The sequence below is a fragment of the Gallinula chloropus genome (assembly GCF_964237585.1).
Source record: "Gallinula chloropus genome assembly, chromosome: 10".
Classification (NCBI taxonomy): domain Eukaryota; kingdom Metazoa; phylum Chordata; class Aves; order Gruiformes; family Rallidae; genus Gallinula; species Gallinula chloropus.
The window spans coordinates 18242323-18269587 of record NC_140095.1 but is presented as its reverse complement, the minus strand read 5'-3'; the positions used below and the strand labels follow the sequence as shown (position 1 = coordinate 18269587).

Sequence of the window (27265 nt, the reverse complement as noted above, 5' to 3'; positions counted from 1 at the left end):
GTCGTGGTACTGGTGGGTGTAAGCCTATGCTAAGTGTAAGTCAATGGAGTCAGTGTTCCTGTACAACCAGGGACTAAGCCTTGAATTATTATTTTCTAGGGAAAAATGAGGGGAAGCTCTGGGTGTTTCCCCAGTGATGTTTATGGTATGTACAATAAGATTGGCATCTGGAACGGATTATTTTATTCAGAAATGTGCACTCTGCCAGGGCTCAGCTGTTGCTGCAGGAGCTTTGATGTGCAACTTTTGGGTTTCAGCCCTAATGCTCCCTTTTCACCTGAATAACTTTGGCTGAATTGCTGTTTCTGGGTGTGTCACTTCACCAACTTGTGAAATGGAGATCCCAGTACCTTGCTGGGGTAAGTGACACAGCCAAGTTACACCTGTGTGTGTGGTGTGTGGAAATGCTAATCTGAAGAAGTGCAGTTCTAGTTTAGATCCTATTAGGAAATAATAATGGTGTGTGGTAGCTGTGGCCATCAGGTGTTGTGCATGGCTGGTCCCCCAGCAAGGGCTGGGTTACAGCCGCACAGGGTGATTTCAGCCTGTGTAATCGGGACATGTGCTGCCAAAAGCCATCCATCATCTCCTGTTGTGACCTTGTACCACCTGTCTGTCCCGTGCAAGGCCAGCAATTAAAGTGTAAGGTAATGAAGACAGCAAGACATGAAAGGGCTTTTCACTAGCTGATCAAAGGGGCAGAGCACAGTGTTTTCACAACCAAAATATTGAGACCAATAGGATGGGAAATGTAGCTGGGAAAAAAAGAAAGACAAAGAGGATATTTGGAAACTGGCCTACAACTATCCCTGATGCTTTGGTGTGCTGCTCTAGGGGTGGTTCTCTCATATGCCCTTGCTTTTTACGTAGGGAAAAATACCAGGTGCTTACTTTCATCTTGCTTGTGTGTATAAAAATAACAGGCTATAGGTAGCGTTAGCACTGAGGATTGAGTAGGGAAATTTGGTTTCCAGTTCTAATGCCTCAATGAGTAAGAGACCATTTAGGCTAAAATACTCAGGGTGAGATACTGGTGGGCTTTAAATTGGTGTCGAACTGGACAAATGTGGTCACTTCAGGCCTGGGTCTCAGAAGTGCTGATGACCAGCAGCTCTCACTCAATATTTTCTTTTCTTTTTTTTTTCTGCTCATCTGAAAGGAGAAATGAGCCTGAGGTCTCAGGCGGGCACGCTGTGCTGGATGCCTGTGAGTGTTGGGTGAGAGATACAGCAGAACATCTCTTTTTATAGCAGCAATTCTGCTTTCGTGTCTTCAGTACCCTGGGGTTAAGTAAAGCCATTTATTTTTTTTGGCATTGTTTGAAGACAGCCATCTCTAAAGATGCCAGTGAGCAGCCTGCATTCTGATCATGGCTGCATGTGTGGTATATCCATATGTTTAGAGGCTATAGGCTGGGGACTCTTGCAGTACCTGTTGATGTACAGGGTAGGGATCGCTTTCTGAGCAGGTAATTGGTAAGGAAAACTCGGATATACCCTGTAACCCAAAACAAGTATAAAAACTCCTGTAACCCTCATAACCAGAAATAGATAGCAGAAGGATACTGGAGCCTCAGCATGAGAGGATGCCAGAAATGTAGCCGGGTGTCAGCATGTCTGTCTACTTCCCCTCTGAGCCCTCGTATGCTGTCTGTGTTGGTATGAGAATCTTCAGTGGGATTAACCATGCCCGTAAAGTGAAGTGTGTGTTACTGCAGAGTGGATCTGGACTTGTCTCTGTGGGGATGCAGCAGAGAGGGAAGCGGCAGCTGACACTGTGTGATGCATAAAGCAGTACATGAAACCTCAGGTCAACCCAGAACTGTCTCTTCTTTCCCTGAAAAAGTATAAATCATGTAACTGATATCATTAGAACTGACTTGCTGAAGCCAGGCAGGGAGACTTAAGTAAAAGAAATAATAAATAGAGTTAAAAATATAAGAAACTTTCTTATTAGACTGAAATGGCTTCGGATGTGCATGTGTGTGACCTGTTTTTTAACGGCTTCTCTTGATGACAGCCAGCCAGCACTATGCACATGTCTGTGCTGCACCTCTGCCGACTGCAGTGACTGCTCTGAAAGCAGCTTTTATTTTTCACAGATAGTAAGGAGTACAAAAAAAATCCTGGCCAGGAAAATGGGATTTGGGGGCAATTTCTAGGAGCCAGTACTGGGACTTATTCAAAGCTTATGCTGGAGAATGATGCCATCTATTTAGGGAGTGTCTGCTGTGCTAAAATCAACTATGGTATATTCTTGTGGTAATGGAATACACCAATTCCCAGTGTGCAGAACACCTAGGAAATGTTTCTGAGTGTAGGTGGTTTTGAATGTAGAAGTTGTTAATTTGCTCAACAACCAGATTTGTTGGTCCTGGGAATAAAATTCTAAAATGCCTCTCTAAATTGTTTGTTATATTTCTTACTAAGTAGTAGTTAAACAGTTCACAGAATTAGAAATACTTGATAAACTCGTTTTTGTTTTCCTGTTACCTCCCCTCCTGACCGTGCCCACTGTACAGTAGCATCATTAAGGCTTGTTTCTCCTTCAGCCTGCCCAGCTCCACAAATAGGAATTTAGGTCCACATGTAGCAAACTAATTTCATCCAACCCAAAGAAATAAAATTATTTTGGCCACTAAGAGATTCTACCCCTTTATAATCTTGTTTGGGGGGGATTTTTTGATGGCTTCTTTTTCAATTACATCAAAGTAAGCAAGTATTGAATGATCTCTGCAGATCATGCTGATGTACCCCTGCACTTGCATGGCTCCTGCCTACATTTGTGTAACTGCCTACACTGACCCAGCTGCAAATGTGATGCCACTTCCTAATGGAGCTGGGAAAAGTGCCCAGACCTCCTGATGTACAGACCTGAGGTTTAGCCATTTCTCTCCTTGCTTCTTAGTAGATAAGAAAAAGAATGTATTTTAAGCAGGGATGACTTGACAGATGTGTTATAGTCTTGGTGGGGTCGGTGCATCAATTGTTCTGTACACAGAGATGGTTTAAAAATGCCCTGCTTTGCTTTTCTGAATTGACATCTCTTTTCCTGGGCTTCTGTCAACTTTTCCTCTTCCTCAGTTACCAGGAAACAGGTTATTTTCTGTCTTATTCTGCCTCTTGGAGTATTCAGACTGAATTGACACGGCTCGGATTTGATTTGCAGTTCCAGCAGCTCTTCTACACAAACTTGCCTATTCTTGCTCATCTTGGGCAGCCTGTCAGCTCTAGTAGCCATTTCAGGCAACAGCCTGGGACAAGTCTGAGCAGTACTGCGGTGGGAATAGTAGAGATGGTTTAAAACTGGGCAATTACCTAAGGCATAGCAGTGCAGCCTTCACTGTGGATAGAAGCAGCAGCAATGATCTAGTTCAGCTGATGCTTTTGCAGATTCCCTTCTGTTGGTACCCAGAAGGAAAAAACCCAATGTGGATCATTGTACTACCCATAAAGTAGGGTAGTACAATGAAGGATGAGATGCCTGTAGAGACGGGATTGGAGTTTGTACTGAAACATAAAGCAAACTGGTTTGAGATTAAAAGCTGGTGGGAAAAGCCTGCTGGAATTCCCTTTGCTGCAGAATTGAACTAGGAAGAGCTTACGGGAAGGTCTGTGGCTGATGGCCTGTGCTGAGGATGACCTTGTCAGGAAACAGAGCCTTCCTACTGACTAGTGCTCTGGAGTGGCAGAGTTTAAGATGACTGCAGGAGGCAGGTAGTAATATTTGAGTAATTTATTCCATGTCACTTTGTCAAACTTTGATTGATTAACTTTCACAAAAGCATTGCCAGGGCTTGATCTATTAGAAGAAATCTCCACTTCCCTCTCTTTTTGTAGTAAAATGTAGTGTTACCTTCATGGTGTAGTAAATAACTAACCACCCAGGAATGAAAAATAAAGACTCTAGGCTGAAAGCCTAGCCCTTTCTCACTCTGGAGACAACATGGAGTAGCATTTTAAAGATGTTGATTCTTCTTAATAATCCCCATTAACAAGAAATCACTTACTGCTGATATTGATCTAAACTGTTGTCAGGGAGATGAATTAGGGGCTAGGGAGAGAGGGTTGTTGATCTGTTGTTTTCCTGCTGGGCTTCTCAGGAACATCGAAACATTTAGCTAATTCCTGCCAGGACCATATCTCCTTGTTTCCTGACTCCAGAGAGTAACTTTCTATGTGAAAATTCCTTGAATAAAATTCTGGGCAGAGACGCGCTTTAGGAACTGCAGGAGTGTTATTTGGGAAAAACAATTACTTCAGTTTCTATAAAACCGCTGAAGGCCAGGGATTTGGTATCAGTCCCTTACAGCTGACAACTTGTTCCTGTATAAATTGTGAGAATTCCAAATGGCTTGTATAAACCTGCCACGTGCGGTTCGTCTGGAGAACGAGTGGTGCTGAGCTGCACTTGCTCCTGTTACCTTCAGGTGGAGCTGGGGGCACTGAATTCTTCGGAAAAAGCTGGACTAAAGCAGAGCTGAATGTCAGTGCCACCCCAAAAAGCAGTCACATTGAATCCATGTGCAGGTCTTACTAAAACCCCCTTGGTACCCCACTTTCCTCTGGGATGATGTGCTCTAAGCAGAGGGGTTTTGTAGCGCCCTACGGATGGGAAGCGTTTCCAGCTCAGGCACAGAAACCTGTCCAGTTTGATGCGTACAAGTTTTTCTCAGCTTTGGAGAGGGCTGAACTCAGAGCACACCACCATGCTGCAGTGTGTGCCAACAGCCTTTGTGCCTTCAGAAGTCCTGGGGAGACCTTTTACCGCTGCCTGACCCCGTTGGCTGTGCTGGCTGCGGAGGCCGCTCTTGCTGCAGAGCTGCAGCTGGAGGTGAGGCAGGCCTGCAACAGCAAGACTAGTAGCAATGGGGTGTCTCTGCGTGTGAAGACAGCAAGCCCCCCAGGCTAAAAACAGTGTGCTGGGGGTTAATTCCGACCATATATATATCTCTCTTGCACTTCCCCTTAATCCAGGTAATGAAAGGTCTTTTACTGGGCTTCCCTCTGTGGCTGCTGGTGCCTCTGCCAGCACCAGGCCGCTGCGCTCGGCCTCAGCCAGCTGTGGGTTCTGTCCTCTGCCTAAACCGCTTTCTGAACCAGCTCCAAGGCTCCGGCTGCTGTTCCAAGCCTCTGTCTTATCCTGCCCTGCATCTGCCTGTGATGCAATTCCCACAGGAATGGGGTAGTGTGGGGAGGGGGGGAGCGTGTGAGCAGCCGAGCAGGCAGAGGCTGTAGTACATCCATCCCAACTGACAATGAGCACAGCGCAGTCCTGGAAAGCGAAGCCAAAGCTGGTGCCCAGAACAGCCTCTGCAGAGCAGGTCAAATCCCACCAGACTGTCGGATTCGCTGATAGCTCTAGTTCTGAGATATTACAGCAGCAACAAACAGATTCGAAGAAATTTAAGGGATTTTTAGGAAGGGAAAGGACATTCGAAGTATGGAAGTGAGAGAGGGCTGCTGTGTTGACATGTGGAATTACTTTCTCCTATGGCTTTGGCTGAAGCCTCTGTGCAGTTCATCTTGGTAGACCACTTAATTATGTGCCCTACTCAGGGCCAGCTTTTAAAAGTAGTGGTTCAAGCTTAATCTTAATTCAGGACTTGTCATGTCTCCTGCATGCTCCCTGTGAGCTCTGAACCTGGCAAACTCTGCAGTGGCAGGATCTGACTGCCAGTGAATGATGGTGTCACAGAGTGGGTTGGCAGCATTATGCCCGTTTTAGAGATCAGGCAAACAGACACGAAACTGCAACTCACCACAGCATTCAACAGTGGCAGAGTTCAAACCCAGCTCCCTCCTGCACCTTCCCATGCTCTTTCCTTGGGGCTCTCAGGAAGGTAAATATCTACCCTTGGTCTTACAGCAGTTTCCTGGCTAACCTGCTGCCTCTACCATCTACTGTACATCTGTGAGTTTTTCTAATGCAAAGCCTGCGTGTAGAAAAGGCAAAGTCATCATGCAGCCAGTGACACTAGGACTGGTGAGGCTTCAAATGAGTAGCAGCTTTTGCATTTTCCCAGGCTTGCGTGGCTGTGGAGCTGGCCCCAGTTCCCGTGTGCTTAGGAGCAGGTAGCTGTGTCCCCCTGCTTCAGGCTGTCAGGTTCTAGTCCCCTTTGTAACAAACCCAATGTCCCTCTGCCTCTCTGGGGTAAACGTCCCTAAGGCAGACAGACCCTCCTTAGAGAGTGGCAGAAGGCCACCCTTTACCCAGCCCTAAGCCCCAGACAGGTGTCTATGCTCTATGCTGCACTGGGACTTTGTGAGCAGCACCCAGGGCTCCTCTTCCATTTGCAAAGATAGGAAGGAGGTCGGAGCTCCTTATCTGTGCAATCCTACCTCGGGGTGTGTGTGAGGCCGGTCCCCTTGGGAAAGAGGGATAGAGGCTGCAGGCTGCTTCCATTCACCGGCAGCCTTTCATCCTATGTCCCAGGGCCACAGCCACCCTGTCTCCATCCCTGTTTACTGATGGGGCCGATATGGCCAAGGCAGGAGAGGTTGCAGGTTCCCCTAATCGCCTTATCACCGGGCCGGACAATCTCAGACACTCAGAGGATGTTTTGACTGCGCTGAATTACAATGTTTGTTGTTTCTCACTCCCAATAATTGACATTTGATAGTGACTACTGTAAAAGCGGCCGAGGGGCTGGGGCTGAGGTAGAGGAGAGGCAGGGAGTCGGTGGTGGGGACCCCTGCTTGCTGTCCCGGGGCAGTTTGGGGGCTGATGGGGGGTGCTTTACCCCTCTCTCCTGTGAGGACAGGGGATGTGGACGCGTCGGGGGCAGTTACCCCCCGGCAGAGACGATCCTCTGGGGTTTATGGTTTGAGATGTTTATATTTTTCCTATTTTGTATTGCCCTTCTTTGCAAGGAAGAAATCAGCCGCTCCTGCCCTGCTGCGGACGGCGATGGGCCCCTGGAGCAGCGGAGCCACCAACGCCGGCCCCGCGTCAGCCCGGGGGGAAACGGGACGGGACACTGGCATAGCGGTCCTGTCCGGGCTGTGAGCTCAAAAAGCGGCTTTTGAACTATTTTTGAAAGCCGTTACAATAGAAGTACCGTTTGCAGGCGTCACAACAGGAGTTGTTCAGTTACGGGAGGGCTACACAAAGTTGGGGGGGGGGGGGGGGGAGCGGCGGCGTGCGGACGGTGAGAGCCCCGGTGGCTCCGCACCCCACCGCCCCCGCGGCGCGGATGGCTGTCGATGAGGGATGCTGAGGGGGTTGGGCCGCGCAAGGAACGCCAGGGACGCGCAAGGTTAAGCCACTCTCTTTAATAACTCGCTGATCTCCATCAGCTTGTACAGCAAAGGGAAACACGTACGAACGGGCGGCGCGACGAAGGGCGGACAGTGCATTTCAATACTAACTCACGTCTTAGTGCATAACCCTACGGGGACCTGGCAGGTCGGAGTGTCTGTATTCCTGGGGTGTGGGGGGGCGGGGGGATATCTGTCCTCGTCCGTGCGCTGGCGAGAGCCGCTCCCGGCCCGGTGCTGGGCGCAGCCGAGGCCGGTGTTAGCAGCCTCGCAAGGGGAGACTTGAGGGGCTGGCGAGATGCTGAACTGGCCAGACAGTGGGGGCCGTACGGGAAGTGCAAAAAGTGGATCTCAATATTAATTAGTACAGAGTAAAAATTAGAAACTAAGAAGGAAAAAAAAAACAACCCCAACGAACCCAAAACCATTTGCAGGGCTTGGCTCGCTGTCGTTGGGAACAAGTCAAGCAGAATGACCGGCTGCTTAGTAGAAAGGAAGGAGGGGAGATACCAGGGCCAAGACCCCGGTGGAAGGGGGACCGAGAGGGCCCGGGGCCGGGCGGACGGGCTGGGAGGTGAGGGCAGCGCCGAGCCTCCCTGCGCGGTGCCCGCCTGGCCCCGCAGGAGCGCAGCCATCGCACGAAACACCGAGGACCTGCTGGAAATGGCCGCCACGGTAGTGAATTCCGCCGGGATGCTACATTGAACTGTCCTCATCCTCCCCGCAGCCTGGAAATGTCCCGAGCCCGGCTCGCAGGCGCGGCCGAAGCCCTTCCACCCCTGGCCCCGGGGTCTCACCGGTAACCGTGGTCCACAGAGAGGGAGCAGGCTGGGTGCGGAGGCGGCTCTACCAGGCTCGTATCCCGTGCAACGTGGAGATCCCCGCGTTCCCTTGCGGGATGGCTGTCTGCACCGAATTCAAGTCCCCCACGCTGAAGTTCATGAAGTTGTTGCCGGGCGCCGAGGGCTGCATGGTCTGCACGGACGGGTAGTTGCAGTTGTAGTTGGCGTTGCAGGCGGGGCTGTTGTAGTTGGTGTACGCCGGGTAGGCGTTGTAGCTATAGGGGTTAATGCTGACATTGTACGGCGAACTGTAGGGAGATGACTCCCCCAGGCAGGGCTTCCCATCGCGCACCAGTACCGGCACCGCTATCCGCCGGGGGGGAGGGATGCCCACCATTTCGAGGGTCTGATCCTGTCTCTGCCTTTTGCATTTATACCTTCGATTCTGGAACCAAATTTTCACCTGCGTGGATGTGAGCTTTAGGACGTTCGCTAGGTGGTCTCTCTCGGGAGCTGAGAGGTATTTCTGCTGCTTGAACCTTCTCTCCAGTTCGTAGACTTGGGCTTGAGAAAAGAGGACGCGAGGTTTCCTCCTTTTCCTCTGTCTAGGGCGCTCGGGATCTTCCAGGTCTCTCTTCTCTTGCTCCAGGTTTTTGTGGAGGGAGCACAGTTCTGCAGCAAAATAAACGGCCAAAGGAATAAGGGGGAGGGGAAAAAACGTGCAAAAGAATAAAGCAGTGTTCAATAAACCCTGTGGACCATCTCATCCGCGGCCTCACTCCACTGGCCCTGCCCTGCTCTTTGGGTCCCTCTTCAGCATTTTTTCGTAGGTCCTTTTTGTTTGTGTTCGAAAGCAAGGATGCTCCGTGCACTGAGTCGCCGGAGCCTGCATTTATCACATGTAGCCCTTGCACTGAATCCCACCCCTATCCCGTGGGTGTATTCTCAGACGAGCAAACTAGTAATTAGATTTGTCGCCTAATTTCTGGGCAAGCTCGAGGCCTCGCCTATGTTCCCGCAACTTCGCCTGTTCTGTTGGATAGCTATTTCGGCCGCGGCCTCAGCCCCCTCGGGGGGAGCTGCGGGGGTCTCCGGGCCGGGGTCGGTGAGACGCTGCTCACCGTGGGTCTGTCCTGCGCCGGCACCGCGGGGCCTGGCGGGGGATGAAGACGCTTTGGCTCCCGGGGACCCAAGGACAGGCGCGGTGCTCCCACCCGCAGCTCTGCACTGTCCCCTCGTACCGCTGCCCCCGTCCGAGCGCACAGCCCCGGGCTGGGGGTCGCCTTCTCCCTTCCCCCCCTTTTTCTCTGCTCAGAGAGCCGCCACCAGCCCCACCGCTACTCGCTGGCTTTACCTTTTTTGTCCCCCTTGGTGTCCTTGCCCGAGTCCATCTCCACGTAGCTCTTAACGTAGTAGGAGCCGGGGAAAGCAGCGGCGGTTTTGGCCGGGTGCGGCTCGGGCAGCTCCTCCCGCAGGTCGGGCAGGGCCGGGGGCTCGGCGCTGTATGCCTCCTGCTTGAAGGTGGCCAGCATGCAGGAGGGGGAGGACAGCGAGGAGAGCTCCATGGAGGCCAGGCCACTCTGATGCTGTTCCAGGTTCAAAATATCCTTGACCGAGAAGGGTGTCGTTGTCACAGGGCTAGGAAACATTGTGGAGGCGAGCGGGGCAGCGGCCGGAGCCCAGGGTCATGGAAAAGTAGGTGAGGAGCAGCCAACCTGGAGCAGTGGTGGAGCGTGGGCTCACGGAGGGGGCACATAGCATTCCGACGAGTAGCCTTGACTTGTGCAGTGGAGGCAGGTAGGACCAGACCATAAGGGAAAGGAAGGAGGGACTAGGCAGTTTTTGGGTGACTTTAGCTTTCTATTGGCCAACATTGCAGTGATGGTATGAGAGATGCAAAGTTCCATGTCACCTAATATAGTAATACATCTCAAAAACATCCCCACTCATTTAAAGGGGCGGCACTGTATTTATCCAGCCTTTCCCTGCTGAGTTTGTTGATCCATTAAAAAAAAAAATCCAGAATGGCCTAATGTGTACAAAGCCACTATCTGATGCCATCTATCATACAGTCAGATTAAATAAACAGGCCGGGAGGAAACCATCAACCAAATATGTGCTGATTTCATTATTTTTTTTTTCTTAAGCGAGGGAACAGAGGTTTCGTTTTTCGTTATTCTGCAATATCCGATCGCAGGAACTAAAATACGGGAGTTCACTGTTGTGTGAAGCGCGTTCGAGGGGAAACCCACGCCTGAGGTTTATACAGATATTCTGAAGCAGCGCAACGCCCGCAAAATCCAGCTGATAGGAGACAGCCCCTGAGCAGCCCCTGCCTAGCTTTGGAGGGCACAGTGCCGGGTGGGTTTACCCCCTGCCTGTCTGTAAAGCTTTCAGACATAAAAAAATACAGCCCTGTTCGCTAGCAACGCGGGTTGAAGGCGTTGCAGAAGTTTCAGGGGTGCTGGGGGTGAGAGAAGAGCAAGTTGAAGCACTCGGCCGCTGGGCCGCGGTGCTGGGCAGGACCCCGCAGCCCGGGTGGGCGCAGGGCTGCCCGCGGGCCCCCGCATTCACGGGGAAAGCGGGAGCTCGTTAATTTAACGTGCTTGGAGGCGCTAAAATAAACTGTAGCGGCAAAGTCGCAGGTTGTGGAGGGGGGGTTGCTGCACTTTCTGGCTTAGAGCGGGGCGAGGGGAAAAAAACAACCAACCAACCAACCCATCCAAAACTCCTCCAGCGATTTCTTCGGTGCAGAGCGCCCGGCTCCGAGAGACACGGGGATCGGCTCGTCCTCTCTGAGCCCCGGCGCGACCGGGAGCGGTGGGAGATAAGGCAGGGGCCGGGGCGCCGGGCGGAGAAACCCCGTGGGAAGGCGGTGAGTTTGGGGGGGTCCCTGCCCAGGGAGGTCGGGTGTAGCAAAGCGAGTTTTGCAAATCCTTCCTTCTCCCGCAGGCGGAGGAAACCCTTAGAGGCGGGTGAAAACGCGGGCACCTGCCCGCAGCTCTGGGCTGTTCCTTCTTGAACATACCCGCTGCTGCTCCCATTCCACCCCCCCGACACACACCGAAATTTTGTGATTTTTGTGTCTGAGCACCCTCGGACTCCCTTCTGGAGAATTTAGTTTGGTATATTTTTGCGGGCGATGTGGTGACTTTGGTCCCGCGGTCTGGGGACCGCTGGCGGGTGCAGCGGCAGCTCTCGCAGCCTCTTGCTGCATCCCGTCTGCTGCGGTCCTGGGCACGGCTTGTCCGCAAACCGGGTCCGGATTTTGAGATGACAACGGGAGCAATTAGTGAGTACAGGGAGGCCAGAAATATTGCTACTTAATGAGGGAAGGGGGGCGGCCAAGCGGTCATCTCGCTCTTTGCCACTGCGCTTCTGGGGACTTCCCTGGGAAACAACTTGGAGGGGGTTTTCCTCGGTTGCAGGACAAGGGCTGAAGCGCCCAGGGAAGGTGGAGATAGCCTCGGCAGCCCGGCTCGGGAGAGGGGCCCACGGCAGGACTTAGCCGGGTGTCTGCGGCACCCCTTGTCCTCCGCACTGCCAGACGATCTTTCTAACTTCGTGGGCTCCTTTCTATTAGAAGCCAGTCAGGATAGATTAGATACATTCTGAAATAACGCACTCATCCCGATCTCCCCCAAACCCGGACCCGCAGCAGCAGGTTCGCCTGCCTTGGTATCCCCCTCCCTCGGGACGGGAGAAACGGAGTTCAGTGCTTCCTTCCTCCATCCCGAGCCCAAAATGCCCTTCCCAAGTCAGGCCCAGAACTCGCAAAAGGTAGCGCCTGCCTCAGAGGTCCCCCTCTGCCCGGTGAACCCGGAGGACTCCGGAGCGCATCCCCGGAGGGGCGGCCCCGCGGCGGGCTCTGAGTCCCGGGGAGGAGAGCTGCCGGCCGACAAACCGCTGTGAATTGAGGATTGACGGGCTTCCTCCAGACCCCCAGTCACACGGCGGCTCCCGATCGATGTGGCCCGGCTGCAGAGGGTGGAAGTGATTAATTGAACGATAAGCCGGAGCTATCATTTGGAATGTCATTAATGCGTCGGGGAGACATTCATTGGAGACAGACAGCGTTATCTCCGCTTTATCTTCAACAATGCATCACTTTTAATACTGCAGTTTAGAAACAAATGGGGGCTTTAGCCTTAGCCCTTCTCTTCGTGTTTATATTTTTGGAAGAATCACAACTAGTGGGAGTCCCGGGCTCGGCCCCCTGATAAATGAACATTAGCACTTTTTAGAACTACTGTATCAACAAAAAGAGCTGCAGGGCCGCAATAATTGGTGAAAAAGCAAACACTCCGCAAAGAGAGGCCAGGTCTGCTCTGTGTCCGGCTGATTGATGAATGTTACTGACATACAGCAGCTCACGGACTTTCCGGGTCGGGGCTCAGTACCCATTCCTTACCCCCCTCCCTACCCCTGCCTTGCCCCTTTCCCGGTGCTCTCCAACACCCCGCTGTAGCCGGGCTCCGACTGCGAACGGCGTTTCGGCCGAGGGCAGCCGAGCAGAAGGGATAAAGGCGACCGGTTCCCCCAGCTCCGGACCCTGCTTGCAGCCCTCAGGCGCCGCGTCTCAGTCCCCGTCCTGCCCAGCCCGGGGTGACCGGTTGAGTCTCCGGGGCAGGGGTGAAGAGGAGGCATCATCCGCACCCCGAGCTCTCCCACGCCGCTTCTGCCCTCTGTGAGGTCGGTTTTGGTTGCAGACCAGGGCGTGCGAAATTAGAATGGTGTTTAAATAACACGAAAAAGGGTGGAAAGGGAGACGGGACCCCGGCGGAGCGCCCTGAAACACCTTCAGCCCACCCACCCATCCAGGACCCAGTCCCCGTGGGTGTACGTAGAGGAGACGGGGTGAGGAAAGCCGCTGCTGTTTTCCTGGCTGCGAGGGGGAAGCGGGGGGAGCTCTGTTCCCTCCCGCCGCCTTTCACGCGGTTTGCTGGTTGTTCTTGTTGCCCGCGGGACTCAGCCTGCACCCCACGCCCAGAAAAGCCACTCGCAGGCGAGGGTTGTCTTCCGCACCCACTTGTTACTGCTCTCCGGGACTAAGTGCGATTTGGGGATGGTGGTGGCGTGCTGCGTGGGCGTTTTGGGGTTTAATTTTTTGCTGAAAACAAACAAAAAAACCCCAGCCCCGTAATTAGGTCCGGCGAGCACATCCTCTCTTCCCCCTGAGCTTTCGACACCTCGAACTGTTTAGAGAGAGAGAGACGGGGCCTTTTAAAAAAAGTTTTCCTCTTAATCCCAGTCGGTTAAGATGTCCAGGGCCCCCTCCCGCTCTAATTCCCGGCTATCTCCCGATGACTCTGTTTATACCTCACCAGTAAACGCCAGGGTTTGAAACCTTGTCACTAATTGAGTGCTAACACTTCAGGTGCTATAGATTTGTTAAGAGCCAGTAGTCCAGAAATAGCCTATTAGGGTTTCCTTGGGAGAACTTGTGCCAATCTCCCGGTTCCCATCGTGGGCGGTGGGAGCCGCTGGGACCTCGGGGTCTCTGCGGGTCCCCGGGGGCTCCTCAAGGTCTTTTGGCCAGTTTAGTTGTTTCAAAGGATTGGAAAGAGATGCTACAAACCGGCGTGCCCTGATTGAATAAATCCTTCCGGTGTGATAACTGGTCTGCCGTGCGTGTCCGGGCTGCGGGGGCCCGGCTGCGGATAGGGAAGGATTTGCTTTCACCCCTCTGCATTTCTACAGAGGAAAACGGCTTTGGAGCTGTCCAGGCGCTCCACTCTGCTGCAGCTAAAACCTCATTTTCTTGCTACTTGTTTTTTAACACACCCCCTACCCCCTTTTTTTCCCCATCTCCCTCCCCACTTCCAAGCTCTAACGAAGCTCGCCTTTCCCGGCCGCCCCGCTCTGCTCCCAGCGGGATGAGCAGCCCCGCTCCGCTGCCGTGGCCTCCTCGTCATCGGGCATTGGGCAAGGGGAAAAAAAAGAAGCGCTTTGACCTTGATGTGAAGACGGCCTTGGCGAGGGGCCTCGCCTCTGCCCGGTGGTCGGGACGGCGCAGCCGGGGGTTCCTTCGGGCCCGCCCCGCTATCCGGCGGGGCAGGTGCGAGGCGGCCGCTCCGCTGCCATCCCTGCCGCCGTTGCTCGGCCTCCGGGCTTCCTGCCCACCGTTGTCAGATCCCAGCTCATCCCTGCCGTGCACAGAGGAGAGCATCGGGCCCTTTTCCTCCGTGCAAACCGGCTGGAGAGCGCTGATACAGACGAGTAGGCAGATGCCAGGGCGCCGCACGCCAATGCGGCAGCCAGAAAGCACTGAAGTGTCTTTCCTTTTATTTCAGGACAATTTATGCGAAGCCCGGAATAAAACCGCCCCGTTCTGTTTCGGGTTTGGTACCCCCAGCCCCGCTTTCAGGCAGGCCGCGGGCAGCACGGGAGGCGCGCCCGGGGACATGGCCCGGTCGCCGCTTTCCGCCTCCGTCAGTGACTCGGAGGGGTGACCTGGGCAGGAGGACTCGGATAGCAAATGCCACCGCGGATTTTCCCCTCCTGCCCTGGGCTCCGTGCCTGGAATCTGACAATTAAACTGGCTCTTACACCTCGGGTGCTGAAGGTGGGTCCTCCTCCTCCCTCCCCTCGGCTGAAGCGAAAACAGGGAGACGCTCAGATAAATCAAAAGCTTTAATTGTTTTAATTTTACCCTACTTATAACTTTTTTTCTGCCTCTAACTGTGCGGGGTTTGCTGTGAAGAGAGCGTGGTCTGGGGTTTCGCCGTCCTTCCCACCGCCCCTCTCCCAGCACCCGGCTGTTACGTGGCGCTATTATCGGGACCCGCCGTTGTTCTGCGCTCGAGTAAAAGCTTTTTAACGCGACCGGTTAATTACAAAAGCGCCTGTTCGTTGCGTTTCCAAGGGGAACGCACACCGGGCAGAAGCAACACGGTTCTTTTAGGGACGGGGGAGTTAAATGACCGAAGAGACTTTCACGTTTAGTAAATGCAACAACGGTTTGACACCCGCGCCCGGCAGCCAGGACGTGCCCGTGGCCAGCGAGGGGCAAGAAAACTGTTTTAAAACGAAATACCTTCTAGGCACTACGAAGTGGGGGCCTTTTTGAAGGACAAAGCTCGAAACGCGGCGGCGCTGCCCTGCCCTCTCCCTTGGAGCTTTGGGCCGATCTCCCTCCCCTGGGCGGAAAGGTTCCCACCGGCTCCAGTGGGAATGGGAGCAGCGCTCGGCTGGGAAGCCTGAAACCGCCGCAAGGATTTGAGGGTGTTTGCAGCTTGTCTGTCCGCACGATGGTTTCCAGAGGAGATAAAGGTCTGACTTCTCAGATACTTCCTGCTGGCCGTGCAAATCCGATCAGTCTTGCGATGTCACCGGGCGCGTTTTGCGCTCCCCGGGAGCCCGGGGGGGCGGCCGTGCCGTCCCGGGGCTGCGGGCAGGGCTGGGGCAGCCAGCGGGGGCCTGCTCCGTTTCCCCCCTCCCAATTCCCCCCATCCCGGCATCCGCGGCCGCGCTCGGCCGCGTAGCGCGGAGACGAGGAGCGCAGCCTGGAGCCGCGGGTCGGGGGGAGTCGCGTTTAACATGAGACGGTGTTGGGGCTTTATTTGTGTTAAAAGTGATTTCCCCCACCCGCCGCGGAGATGAGGGACCGGCAGCAGTCCCAGCCACCGCCCCGCCCGGGGGTACCGGCGCTCAGCCCCGCCGGGCCGCGGCAGGTTTCTCCCAGGGGCTCCCGGCAGCAGGACCCAGCCCGCAGCCTCCAAGAGACCCCCTTCCCGACGGGATCAGCTCTGCCGGGACGGGTGGGAGGATGAACCCGGGCGAGTAGAGTTACAGAGCCCTGACCCCCACCTCTGCTCCGGCGTCTCCTGGACCTGTCCCCTCTGCTCCGGAGAAGGACAGGGCTGTGACCCACACCAGAGAGGCATGAAATCGGCTGCCCCAAGGGTATGCGTGTGTGTCCCTGTCCCCTCCGCCCTCGCAGCGTTTTTGCGGGGTGGGTGGCTCTAAACTTTTTTCCTCGTCTCCCTGTACCGGGAAGGCGGCTTCCCGAGACGGCCCCGCTTCTTTTCCCGCACTTGCCGCGGGAGGGGGAGGCACGGCGGGGCCGGGACGGCTCTCACCCCTGCCCTGTAAAACCCCTACCCGCCCCCAAGGTGACAGCCGCTGCTGGCGGGTGTGCCGGGAGTTTTCCAAGTAATAAGAAATAATTCTTCAAAAAGCTCCACCACCCCCAAACCTCAACACCCACTCCCCCCATCTACTTCCCCCCCACCCCACCCCCAAAAATCTACGAAACCAACCCAAACAACAAAAAAGGGAAGGTAAGCCCCGGGGACGCTCGCACCTATTTCATTTTTGACCCGGGATGGGTTTGTGGAGCCGGTTCCTCCTTTCCCAACCTTGAATTCTGCACATGGAGGCGCCGGGAAAGCGGCTCCGCGCAGGCCGGGGGTGGCCGGGGCGCTGCCCGTCCCCACGGGACTCCCGGGCGGCTCATCGCCGGGAGCAGGATCAGGCCTTTGAGCCGTTGTTTTTCTCGAAGGGAAGGTGTGCGTGTGGGGAAATGATCCGTTGTCCGTTTTTGTGGCGATTTGACGGGGAACGGGTTTGTTTCTCCGAGGGGTCCCGTGCCTGCATATGCTCCCAGTGCTCCCGCAGCTTGTTTTGCAGAGAGGAGAACGGCTGGGCAGAAATCCGTGCGAAATTAAAACACATGAGGAGGAGAAACTGGCAAATAGACGCGCGGGAAAGTGTTTTCATCAGCGCGATGAATATATAACTCACCGAAAGTAAAATACGATACATTTCAATGGGCATCAAGAAGAAAGGGGTGGAAAGGAACGAAAATCTTGTAAAAGTTCTAGATTTTTGCTCTTTCTCTTCCCCCCCGGGTAAATTTCCAATTTTGGACATCTTCACCAGTCTCTTTTTAAATTTCAAAGGAAGGTCACATAAATAAAACCACATCTACATTTGTCTTCCAAATTCCAGCATTAATTATCACCACGTTTTTTTCAGCTGTAGGGGGAAAAACACCATTTAATCGGCAGCTTTTTCTTCTTTTTTTTTGCGCCGTGTCCCCGTCCCTCCCCTTCCCCTCCCCCCCCTTTTTTTTTTGTTTTGTTTTTTTCTCCTGGAGCCCCAGCAGTATAATAAAAAGAAGAAAAGAGGAAAGGAGGGAGAGCTCCCCGCGATGCCTCCGCGCCTTCTTCCCTGCCAGGTCCGCGAGGTTTGCCGCCGGCTCCCGACCCAGTCGCCGCCCGCCTTTTCTCTTTGTCGATTAAAGAACAAACCCGAGATAATCCAAGTGAAACGTTAAACGCCCTTTTATTTCGTTTTGCGTGCTCTTCTCCCGGCCCGTGCTCGGGGGTTACCTTTGGGTTTTTAATTGCACCGTGTCTTTCGTGCCTGAAAGCTAAAATTTGTGAGGGGAACCGTCGGGGGTCGTGGCCGGGCTCCTTCAGGCAAGGGACATCCATGGGGAAGGCTGAATCCTGAGGAGCTGCCCGGGGGGAGCCTGAGGGCGGCCCGGGGGAAGGGGCTGGCCATACCCTGACCTCCTGCAGCCCACTGCTTTGCTTGGGAACCTTCAAGGGACGTAGGGAGAGAAAGGAAAAGTTGGAACCTGTTACCTTGTGCGGCTGAAACCACCAGCCCTGGGTCTTGCTCTCAGGTGTCTCCTGGTCTTGGTTATCCCAGGGGCTTGGGGTGGACAGGGGTGTCTGGGGCCAAGCAGGCAGCACGCTTCCTCTAGTGCTGATTTTCTAAGGCAGACCAGGGCTCCCAAGCCCCTGGTTACTGCAGCCCCAGGGCTGTGTGTCTCCAGAAGTCAGCAGCTCCTGGGTTACATGTTCCCGGGGCTGCACGTCCCTGGGGGCAGCACCTGCTGCAGCTGCAGGGATAAGGGGTATTGGCGGGGGGTGGGGGGTATGTGTGGGGTGTGAGGGTGTATGTACTGGAGAAACATCACTTGGGCCCATCTTTCAGGCCCTGTCTCTCCAGCTCTTTGAGGCAGTGATCTAGGGAAAAAAAAAATCCCTGGGGAGGCAGAGCAGCCTTTCAGGGCACCTTCGCATTGCATGTTAGAGCTGGAGTCAGAAAAGATCCCTTCCTCCCATTTCTGTTGGTTTTTGACCCTGGCTCATCACAGTTTTAATATGCAGCCCCGATCAGAGCTCAAGAGGATATTTCCTCCTCCAGTGTTTCTCTGGGCAAAGAGGCACCAACAGATTTTTTCCATAATGATGAAAACATCTGGCCGTCTCTGAGCTGTCAGGCTCTGCGTTGCTTCTTCCCAGATGCCTTCTTCACTCCAACCCTCCGGCCGCCCCAGTGCAGCCCCTCTACGCCTGGGGCACTTGCTTGGGCGACGCACTCCCGACCCCCAGCTCCAGCTGAGAGATACTCGACACTCTCTGCACAGGGGGACTGAAACCTCACTGTGGCTCCTCCAGTTTGGAAACATGTTTTAGGCACAGCCAGCCTGGGGAGCTGGAAATTTCTGTCTCAAAGTATTTTCTGAGGCTTTTTGTCCTGTTCACGATGTCCAGCAGAAGTTGTTTCCCCCACTACCCTGTCTAGCTCAGGGTTAGCTGCCCTGTGACTTCCAGCCCTCCTGTTTGGCAGAGTTCATCCTACAGAGGAGGCATACCTCCGTGCTTCCAGCCAGGGCCCTGATCTTCACTGCTCACACTGTCAAAACATGCTTTGGTAAGAATGTGCCCTTAGTTTTGTGTGTATCAGACCTGGATCATGCATCCACTTTTAATAAAAGTAAAAAGACAGTAAACCCTCAAAAGAGAAAGAAGGAAATCTGCAAGCGCTGATTCAGTAAGATCCTAAAGTGCTGGTCACATTTGAAATATCTGAATTACAAGGGTCACTCGTGTGCTTGAAGTTTCTTAACAGAAGTGAGGCCCAAACTAGGAACTCTATTGCATATTGTGATTTAAGTGAAAAAAAAAAAAAAAGTAACAAAACTGAACCGCTCCTGGAAAGTGAACAAAGGTATGTCAGAAAGGAATGGCTGAAAGAAATAAATACTTCCTTTGGCCACAAGAAAACGCTCTGAGAGATGCGTTTGGCTCCAAGCAGTCAGAGCAGCCTGAGCCCCGTCTAGGGTGATTCTTAGAATTTCAGTATTTAAAAAGGAAAGGGGGGATGTCCTATGTTTAAAAATATGACTTTACTTAGTCCCAAAGAAGAATAAACAAAGCAAAGGCAAAAATCTAAATGCCTCTAGAGAAAAAAATGTGTTTAACCACAATTCTAAACTATCCTTTTCCTTCTCCCTCCCCACTTTTTTAAAAAATGGACAAATAACAGCCAAGCTCAAAACCATTGTGTCATATTCCAGCCTCTCTAGTTTTGCCCTCACTGATGCCAGAGTTCATAAAATAACAATAATATTTACAAAATATGAACCTGATCCAGTAGTTCACGTTCAGGCAGCGCTCTGCACTTAAGGTGATGGAAGTTGTGGCAAAACAGAGTGGAAAATGACCATGGATCTCCTGCCTTGGGAACTTAGTCATCAGGGATATGAAACCTCTGATCCTTGGCTACGTTAGTGCGGAGACTTCAGGTGTTGTGCAGGAGGGGGCAATGGCCTTGTCACTGCTGGTGTAACTTCGTGATGGATATTAAATGGAAATAGAATAGATCCTTTTGCTTAGTTGACTCTCTCTCCTGTCCTCATCCCCACCACATTTACTCTGAATGACTTGTTAGCATTAGCTGGATTAAAGTTCCAGTAGGATAAAATGTCCCACAGTACAGATTTCTGCTCTGCGTTTTGATGTGAGTAACTGATGTTGGCTCTGTACTTTTTGATGATAAGCTCCAGCAGCCCCTGGAGTAAACCTGTATTTTGAAAAAGCCTGTTGTATGGCTGGCATCACTCTGAGCTACTTTTTATGTGTATCACGCGTGAGCAAAACTGAGGCGAAAGGGAGATGGTGGGAGCTGCAAAGTCAGGCACTCTGCACTCAGGATGTGATGCTCTTGTGTATGTTTCCCATTGAGCTTTTGGTTTTATTTCAGCTTTGCTTTTCTCCTCAAGCCTCTGTCTCACAAAGTGCAGGGCAGGCTCCGTGCTTGTGCAACAAGCAGCTATTTAATATTTAGCTTCATCCCTCCTGTTGAGCTCCAGCCCTCCTTCTACAGCAAGATGCTAAACCACAGGCATGGAGCTTTGCAGTTCTTTCATTTCAGGAGTGTCCGAGCGCTTCAAAGGTACGAGTGGTTCTGCCTTTGCCTTTCCCAAATGTGGGGCAGAAGTAATCCAGGAGCTTTACCCCTGCTGCCTAAAGAATTTAAGGTGCAGACTTTGAGGTTAAAAGCATTAATGGATTTGGGGTACCACCTGTGAGGTAGCTGCAGTGTGAGATAGAAGTATTTTTGAGGTTAAAAGATGCTGCAATATTCCGAGTATGTTGAAAGCATGGAGAAACTGCTGCTGATCAGGGTGTGTAGCTTGGCTATATTTTGGCTGATTCTCTTGTGGGTGAAGAAATTGCCTGTTCCTGGTACGTGGGCACAAGGTCAGATCTTTTCCTAAACTCAGAAGCGTGCTACAGTTTCTCAAAGCAAAGGTCCCCAGGGTTTCCATGGTGCATCATTTATCCCCCACCATTGCTCTCCTCTGAGGCTCCCCAGAAAGTGAGCAGGTACCATTTTGACTTGACTGCTAAAAAGTGCTCGGTAGGGGAGAATAGTGGAAGTAGGGGGTGAATCTCCATTGTGTGGGAGAGCTGGTTCTGCCCAGGAGCAGCTGCTGGGTTGTTGGGCTGCTGCTCTTCACTCTGTGGCCGAGTGCCATCTTGTGGGACCCGTGGCCCTGCCTGGGAGCCCCAGGGCTCACAGGGTACCCAGGGTGTGGGTACAGATGGTGAGCAGGAGGTTCTTGAGGCTGGGTGTCCTCAGGAGTGCTGAGCATCAAGTCGGAAAAAGCCCAAAGAGGAGCAAAGTGCCATGCAGCCCCCACCAGCTGTGTAGCTCCCATGTCTTGTCTAAGTGAGGGCAGATTTTACCTGGGGCTATCGAGCAACAGGGATGAGATGATGTCTCCAGCTTGGAAAGCTTTTGTACACGAACAAGAAACAGGCAAAAAGAAAGAGCTTACTTTAGGTAAGTGTGCTGAACTGGTTGTTTGCAAACTGTCCTTCCACACAGACAGGCCCCCCCCTTTTTTTTGGGGGGTGAGAAAATCTACCTCAGACAGGTGCTGCTGGCATGTGTGTCTGCCCGATTCACAGGCACCAGGATCGTTCTAAAGCTAGAAAAAGGTGTGGAGCTCCTCTCTTGCTTGCTTGCTGTTCACTTTCTGTTTTGTAAAACTTAAATTCCTCTAATTACTGTTCTTCAAGCAAATAGTCCCACTTGTACAAAATTTTAGCATCCTGCCTACTGCTTTTGATAGGGAATGCTATCTCGGTATTGTACCAGCTCTGTCTGGTTTTGGACACCCATCCATCCTTGGAGTGGGTTTACTTGTATCAGTCATGATGGTACATTTTTCTGATGCGAAAGGCTGTCCTTAGGAATAGAAGCTATTACCTCATCAGAAAGGTGTTGGGTGGGCCTTGCTTTTGATCACTTTATTAACTGAGACTTGATGGGACTTGTTAACCAATACACCAACGCATCCTGTCAAACCCATCCCTCTCTCCTTTCTGTTGTCTAAGTCTCGAGATAAGCAGTAGTGAGATGTCTGGCTGGTTGATGGAACTAGTGGTTTCTGGTCTAATCCATGCTGGGATACAGCACAAGTGTCTACCAAGGATCACAGAGTAGTATGTTTTATACAATACATGCTGGTGGGTAAATTTAGAGTTGACAACTCCCTTCCACAATTGGAAGACTCAAGGACAGTCCTATCAGGTGGCAACTGGCTGGGGGAGTATTTATAATCCATTTGCTGACTGGAATTAATATGAATCTGTCATCCCTTGTGCCACTTGGGAAACCCCGTAACCGAGGGCTGATGATGCCAATAGCTGTTGGTGATCTTTTTTGGCAATGGCTAAACATGTTGTTCCCAGACGAATTCAGAAAAGAAAGTTGTCACCAAGATAAAGCACTGTCTGGATCCTCTTTGAGCTCTGCAGGCTTGGGGAAAGGGGACATTTGACACGGCTGGTAGATTGTAGTCTGGCTGTGGCCAAGGCACAGCTGGTGGGTCCAAGGAGATGACAGCTGTCTACGGAGCAAACTCAGAGCTCCTTTCCTCTTTTAATGCAGAGCAGCATCTCGTGCTCCTGCCTGATTTCAGCAGGTAATGTGCTCTATGTGTGTCTGTGTACATAGAACCAGGACTTACCCTGTTTTAATTGGGTGGGATACAGCCTGGGCAGGCTCTCCAAGGAAGGGAGGTTCATTAGTTTCTTTAATTTGGCTTCTCCAACACACTGCTTTGGATTCAGCGCATCCAAAAGGTTAACAATGATGTCAAAACAAAGCTAATTAGAGAGGTGGTCTGAGCAGAGGGCAGAATGTTAGTGCTGGGAAAGATCCACAGAGAGATGGGGGCTGTTTGGGGACAGGATGTCAGAGGAAGGTTGGGGAACTGGTTTCTGCAGAGGGCACCAGACCTGCAGCCAGGTATAAGGGGAGTCAGGGGAATAGATATTGCTTTTTGTTTTCTTTTTGAGCATGTATACAACAGCCTCTCCTGAGAGGAGTAACTTCTGTTTGGAAAGGCACTTTGAGGAGCTGACCTTGGCACTTGTAAGCTCCTCATGCCCACATGCCCATATGTCCAAGTCTTAGAATGCACCTAGATAGGCATGTGCCTGCTGATCTGAGAGCAAGGCCAGCAGCAGATCTTGCTCTGGATACTTAGCAACCCCAGGCTGGCTGCTTGCCATCTGGTTTGGCTGATTCTACATCTCCTGGAGAAGTGATGCAGTTCATGTGGCACCAGGGACACCCACAAACATGCACTGGCCTGCACCTCCTGGATGTTTGTCCAGGGCTCCCTTCCAGTTTGTTGTATGGATAAGAATCATAGAATCACAGAATGTCTTGGTTTAAAGGCCATCTAGTTCAACTCCCTGTAGTGAGCAGGGACATCAGCTAATTGTATTAGTTGTCTCCTCCCAAACTGAACCCAAATAGCACAGCTAGCTAACCTTTCTACAAGCTCCAGGCCCATCCCTTCTCTGCTGCTCTCCTCTATCTTCTTTATTTCCTTCCTTTTCAGCTTGAAGCATAATATTAATCAGTCTTTTCCTGTCTGTTTGATAGGAATGCTTTGCTACATTTCCTTACTGCCCTGGTTTAACCCAGCTGGCAGCTCAGCCCCATGCAGCTGCTCATCCACTCCCTCAACAGCGCAATGGAGGAGAGAATCAGAAGGGTAAAAGTGAGAAACTCCTGGGCTGAGATAAAGGCGGTTTAATAGGTAAAGCAAAAGCCATGCACACAAGCCAAGAAAACCAGGAATTCATTCCCCACATTCCATAGGCAGGCAGGTGTCCAGCCATGCCCAGGACAGCTGGGCTTCATCATGTGTAACGGTGAGTTGGGAAGACAAATGCCATTGCTCTGAATGTGTGTGTGTGTCCCGCTTCTTACTCCAGCCTTATATACTGAGTGTGATGTCATAGGGTGTGGGATATCCCTTTGGTCATTGGGGTCAGTTGTCCCAGCTGTGTCCCCTCCCAACTCCTGGTGCACCCCCAGCTATGTGTTGGTGGGGTGTGAGGCAGCAAAGACCTGGACTCTATAAGCCCCGCTCAGCAGTGACGAAAACATCCCTGTATTAACAACACTGTTTCCTGCACCAGTCCAATACACAGCCCCACACCAGCCACTGTGAAGAAAATTAACTCTTTCCCAGCCACAAACAGCACACTTCTGCCATTTGGCTTTTGTATATTTTAAAAACACCTGTGAGTTTTCCCAGCCAGAGTTCCCTCCCAGCTGTATGCACCCGCAGCAGAGAGGTCTGTAGGCTGTGAACAGCCAAATACCCACGTGCTTCTGCCCAACAGCCACTGCTGGGCTTGAGCTGTTGCTTGCTTGAGAGAAACAAAAGTTGAGTAGTAATGTTTCCTGACAAACCCCTTGGCATCACAGTTGGGTAATGCTGTGTAACGTTCATGATCCCAGCACCTTTAACACGCATCCACCTTGTTCAGCATCTGTGGAGGTGCATCAGGAAGGCTGCCTCAGGGTGTGCTGCAGAGCAAGTCCCACCTGGTGTACCTACTGTGGGTGCTGAGGAATCCCTGATGCGCTGCGACAGTAGAAGGGACAGAACAATTGCCTTGTGAAGCCACAGGGCGCGTGATTAGATTACAGCTTGTCTGGTAGGGAGGCAAACCAAGCTGCTATTAATTTCAGAGTGGGGAGTAGCCTTTATTTATTGTTTAGCAGGAGGTGGTCATGTCTGCAACCATAGGCAGCAACAAGCATTTGAGAAGCAGTCCAAATGCCAGCTCAGTGCCTCATTTCCTCCATGGCTGGGTTGAAGAGCCACGCACGTGTACTTGTGCAGGGATATAGGTGTGCAGGAATTTTGGGGGGTGTTGTGTGAATAGAGATATTAAAAACTTTAATGACTTTCCCAGAGGGAAAAATGGAAACCAGGGAGAAAGATTCACCATGGAGTCAGGAAACTGTTTACTTGTCCCACTTCACCAGGGACACCACTGAGTTAGAGTAGATTGAGTGGCTGTCCTGTGTTTGAGAGCCCCATGCTGCTGCTGCTGTTTCAATAGAGCTACTATCTTCTTGTAGCCTAAGTGCTATGGGTGCTGTGAGACACACCTATCTGAGGGTGCAGCTTGCTCAGTTGGCTGCTCAAAACCCCAAAGCCCTGACAGACCTGCCAGAAGCAGGAGTGCGTGCGAGGTGTGGGTGTCAGCTCCCTGCATATCAGGAGCCACTGCAAAAAAATCCAATGGGGTTACTAAAAATAACACGTTTTCCTCTCTGTCATTGCTAGGAAAGCTTGGCTTATATTTTAAAGCCTGGAATGGCTCTCAGAGTATCTCGTTCAGGCTTGGCACAGGCTCTCTACACGCAGACCATCGAGGGGTCTGACTTAGGCATTAGGGCTGGCTTTCCATGCTGCGACACTGGCAGCTCTGGGCAGTGCTCCCAGCACCCCCCCTGAACTGAGAACCTTCCTAATTGTACCAGCTAAGCAGGTGCCTTGCAAGGGGTGGGGATCCAAATCTGACTCCGCTTTATGTGCAAAAAGGTGATAAGACCCTGGCCATACCCTTGCCATTGATGGGAAGGTCTTGGGAGCATGATCTGCCTTTTTTAGTGCCAGGCACCAGCATGGTCCAGACTGGGCTGCAACCTGTTGTAAAAGCTTTCATTAAAAACCCCACACACAAAATACCAAGTCTTTTGCAACATTATTTCCAGGTTTATTGGCATACCTTTTTTTAAATTTTAGGCTGGCTGCTAAGGTGGTCATTTTCTGAAAGGAAAGTTGAAGCATAGGTAAAAACTTTGGTGAAAATCATGGACTGCTTTCTGGGCTGTTGGAAAAGCAGCAACATGATTTGATGATTTTAATATTTTTCCTCAGGCCTCCTACTTTAGTAGATCTAATAAATGGAAATAAAAGCTGGGACTGCTGTTATAGCTGAAAGGAATTTTTCAGAGTAATTAATTTCTCCTGGGTTTTGATGTTTACTTTTGCATTTCATTCTTTTTGCAAAGGCAAAGAGACTGCCTCCATCTTTGACACTAACCTCTTTCCCTGGAAATATCCTTTAGCCACATTTTATCTCCAAGCATTATAAGCAAAGATTTTAAAAAATCTATTTATAACATACTCTAAGACTGTCCTTGCAAATTTTAGACCCAGAAAGATGAGACTATTAAGAAAAAAGGTTTATTCAGTGATAGTTTCTTGGAGACTTTCCTGAGAAATAAGGGAAGGCTGGTGGCATTCCCCAGGGAGCTGCATATGCTTAATCTGACGACCCTCAGCCTGGAGGGCCTGGCTCTCCCCTCGCACTGATGCTCTCTCCCAGCACTGGCTGTGTGGCTCCTTGCCTGATGGACGTGGCCAGGTTTCAAAGCTCCGTCACCAATACGCGGGGACATTTGGAAAAAAGATCAGAAACATGGCCTGAAGTTTCCAAGCAGGGTCTTAGATTTCATTTCCTACTATTTTCTGCCCGTAGACCTGGTGGAATTGGGTCTGAACAGTTACAAAGGCAGTGCAGGTCATTAGATGAGGCTTTTCCCCCCCCTGTTTGTGTCTCCAAGGCCCTGTGTGTGCAGTGACGGCTGAGCGTCTGGAGCATTGTGCTCCCTTTAGGGATTGTCTACACTGTCTTCCCAGACTCCCCCATCCTCCTGAAATAGGAAATTTTGCCCAGAGACCTCTTAGCTTCTTACAGTTTGAATTTCTTTTGTGTTTTTTTTTTTTTTTAAAGAAAAGTTAACTGACCATAGCTGTGCCCACTGTATCTGAGAAGGATTTTGCATCCTGTGGTTTCAAATGAAAGTTCCTAGAAGTTTAAAATGAAACTTCAGACAGGTTTGATGGGGTTAGTTTAGGGCAAGTAAAGTAGCTGTGGATAAGATGCAGAATTTACCACCTAGCCTGAGACTGCGCAGAAAGGGGTGCAAATCCTCCTAGTTTGACATATTGCATGCACATAGAGAAACTGTATTGTCACCCACAGCTTGCTTCACACCAGATCTTTTCAGGAGCTGAATTTAACTTCAAGCCCACGTACATTTCAGAAGAAAATTATATTCTGCATCCCTAAATCACATGAATTGCTGGAAGTTGGCACAGATTTGCCTCCAAACAGAAACCAGAGAAAAGGCTCAATTCAGAAAGTCTGTTGCCAGATGGTCATTTTGAGCAGCAGGAAAAGAAGAAAATGTTAAATACTGCACTGCTTTGAAGAGTGGCTTCATAAATGCAGTTTAATGCACAGTGAAGCTTAAAGCCCCTGACACTTAAATTTTTCTATATTTCATCCCCTTGTCATCATCTTCTCCACATAAACCAAATTACCATGTTGTACCCCTCACTGCTGACCAGTTTGTGGGTCCTGCTATTCATCCTGGTTTTTTTTCAGGCACCTACTTCTTCCAGTATTTTTCCTGGTTAAGCAGATAGGTCTGTAATTGCCTGGTTCTTCCCATCCCCTGCTGTTGAAGAGAGATGCTACCTTTGCCCTTTGCCCGTCTGCTGGTATCTCACCTGTCCCTCACAAGTTCACTAATGGCCAAGATAACTGGCTCCCCGAGTATCCAGGGATAAAATTCCTTGGGAAC

The 27265-nt window shown here is 51.5% G+C and overlaps 1 protein-coding gene across 1 annotated transcript; it reads right to left on the bottom strand.

Annotated features, from left to right (window-relative positions):
* Positions 1-8105: 8105 nt before the first annotated feature.
* NKX2-5 (NK2 homeobox 5) lies at positions 8106-9690 on the bottom strand (the record flags this gene model as incomplete). The annotated part of the gene is made up of 2 exons (XM_084268749.1): positions 8106-8713; positions 9396-9690. The coding sequence occupies 2 exons, from the start codon at positions 9688-9690 to the stop codon at positions 8106-8108; spliced, it is 903 nt and encodes a 300-aa protein (XP_084124875.1).
* Positions 9691-27265: the final 17575 nt, after the last annotated feature.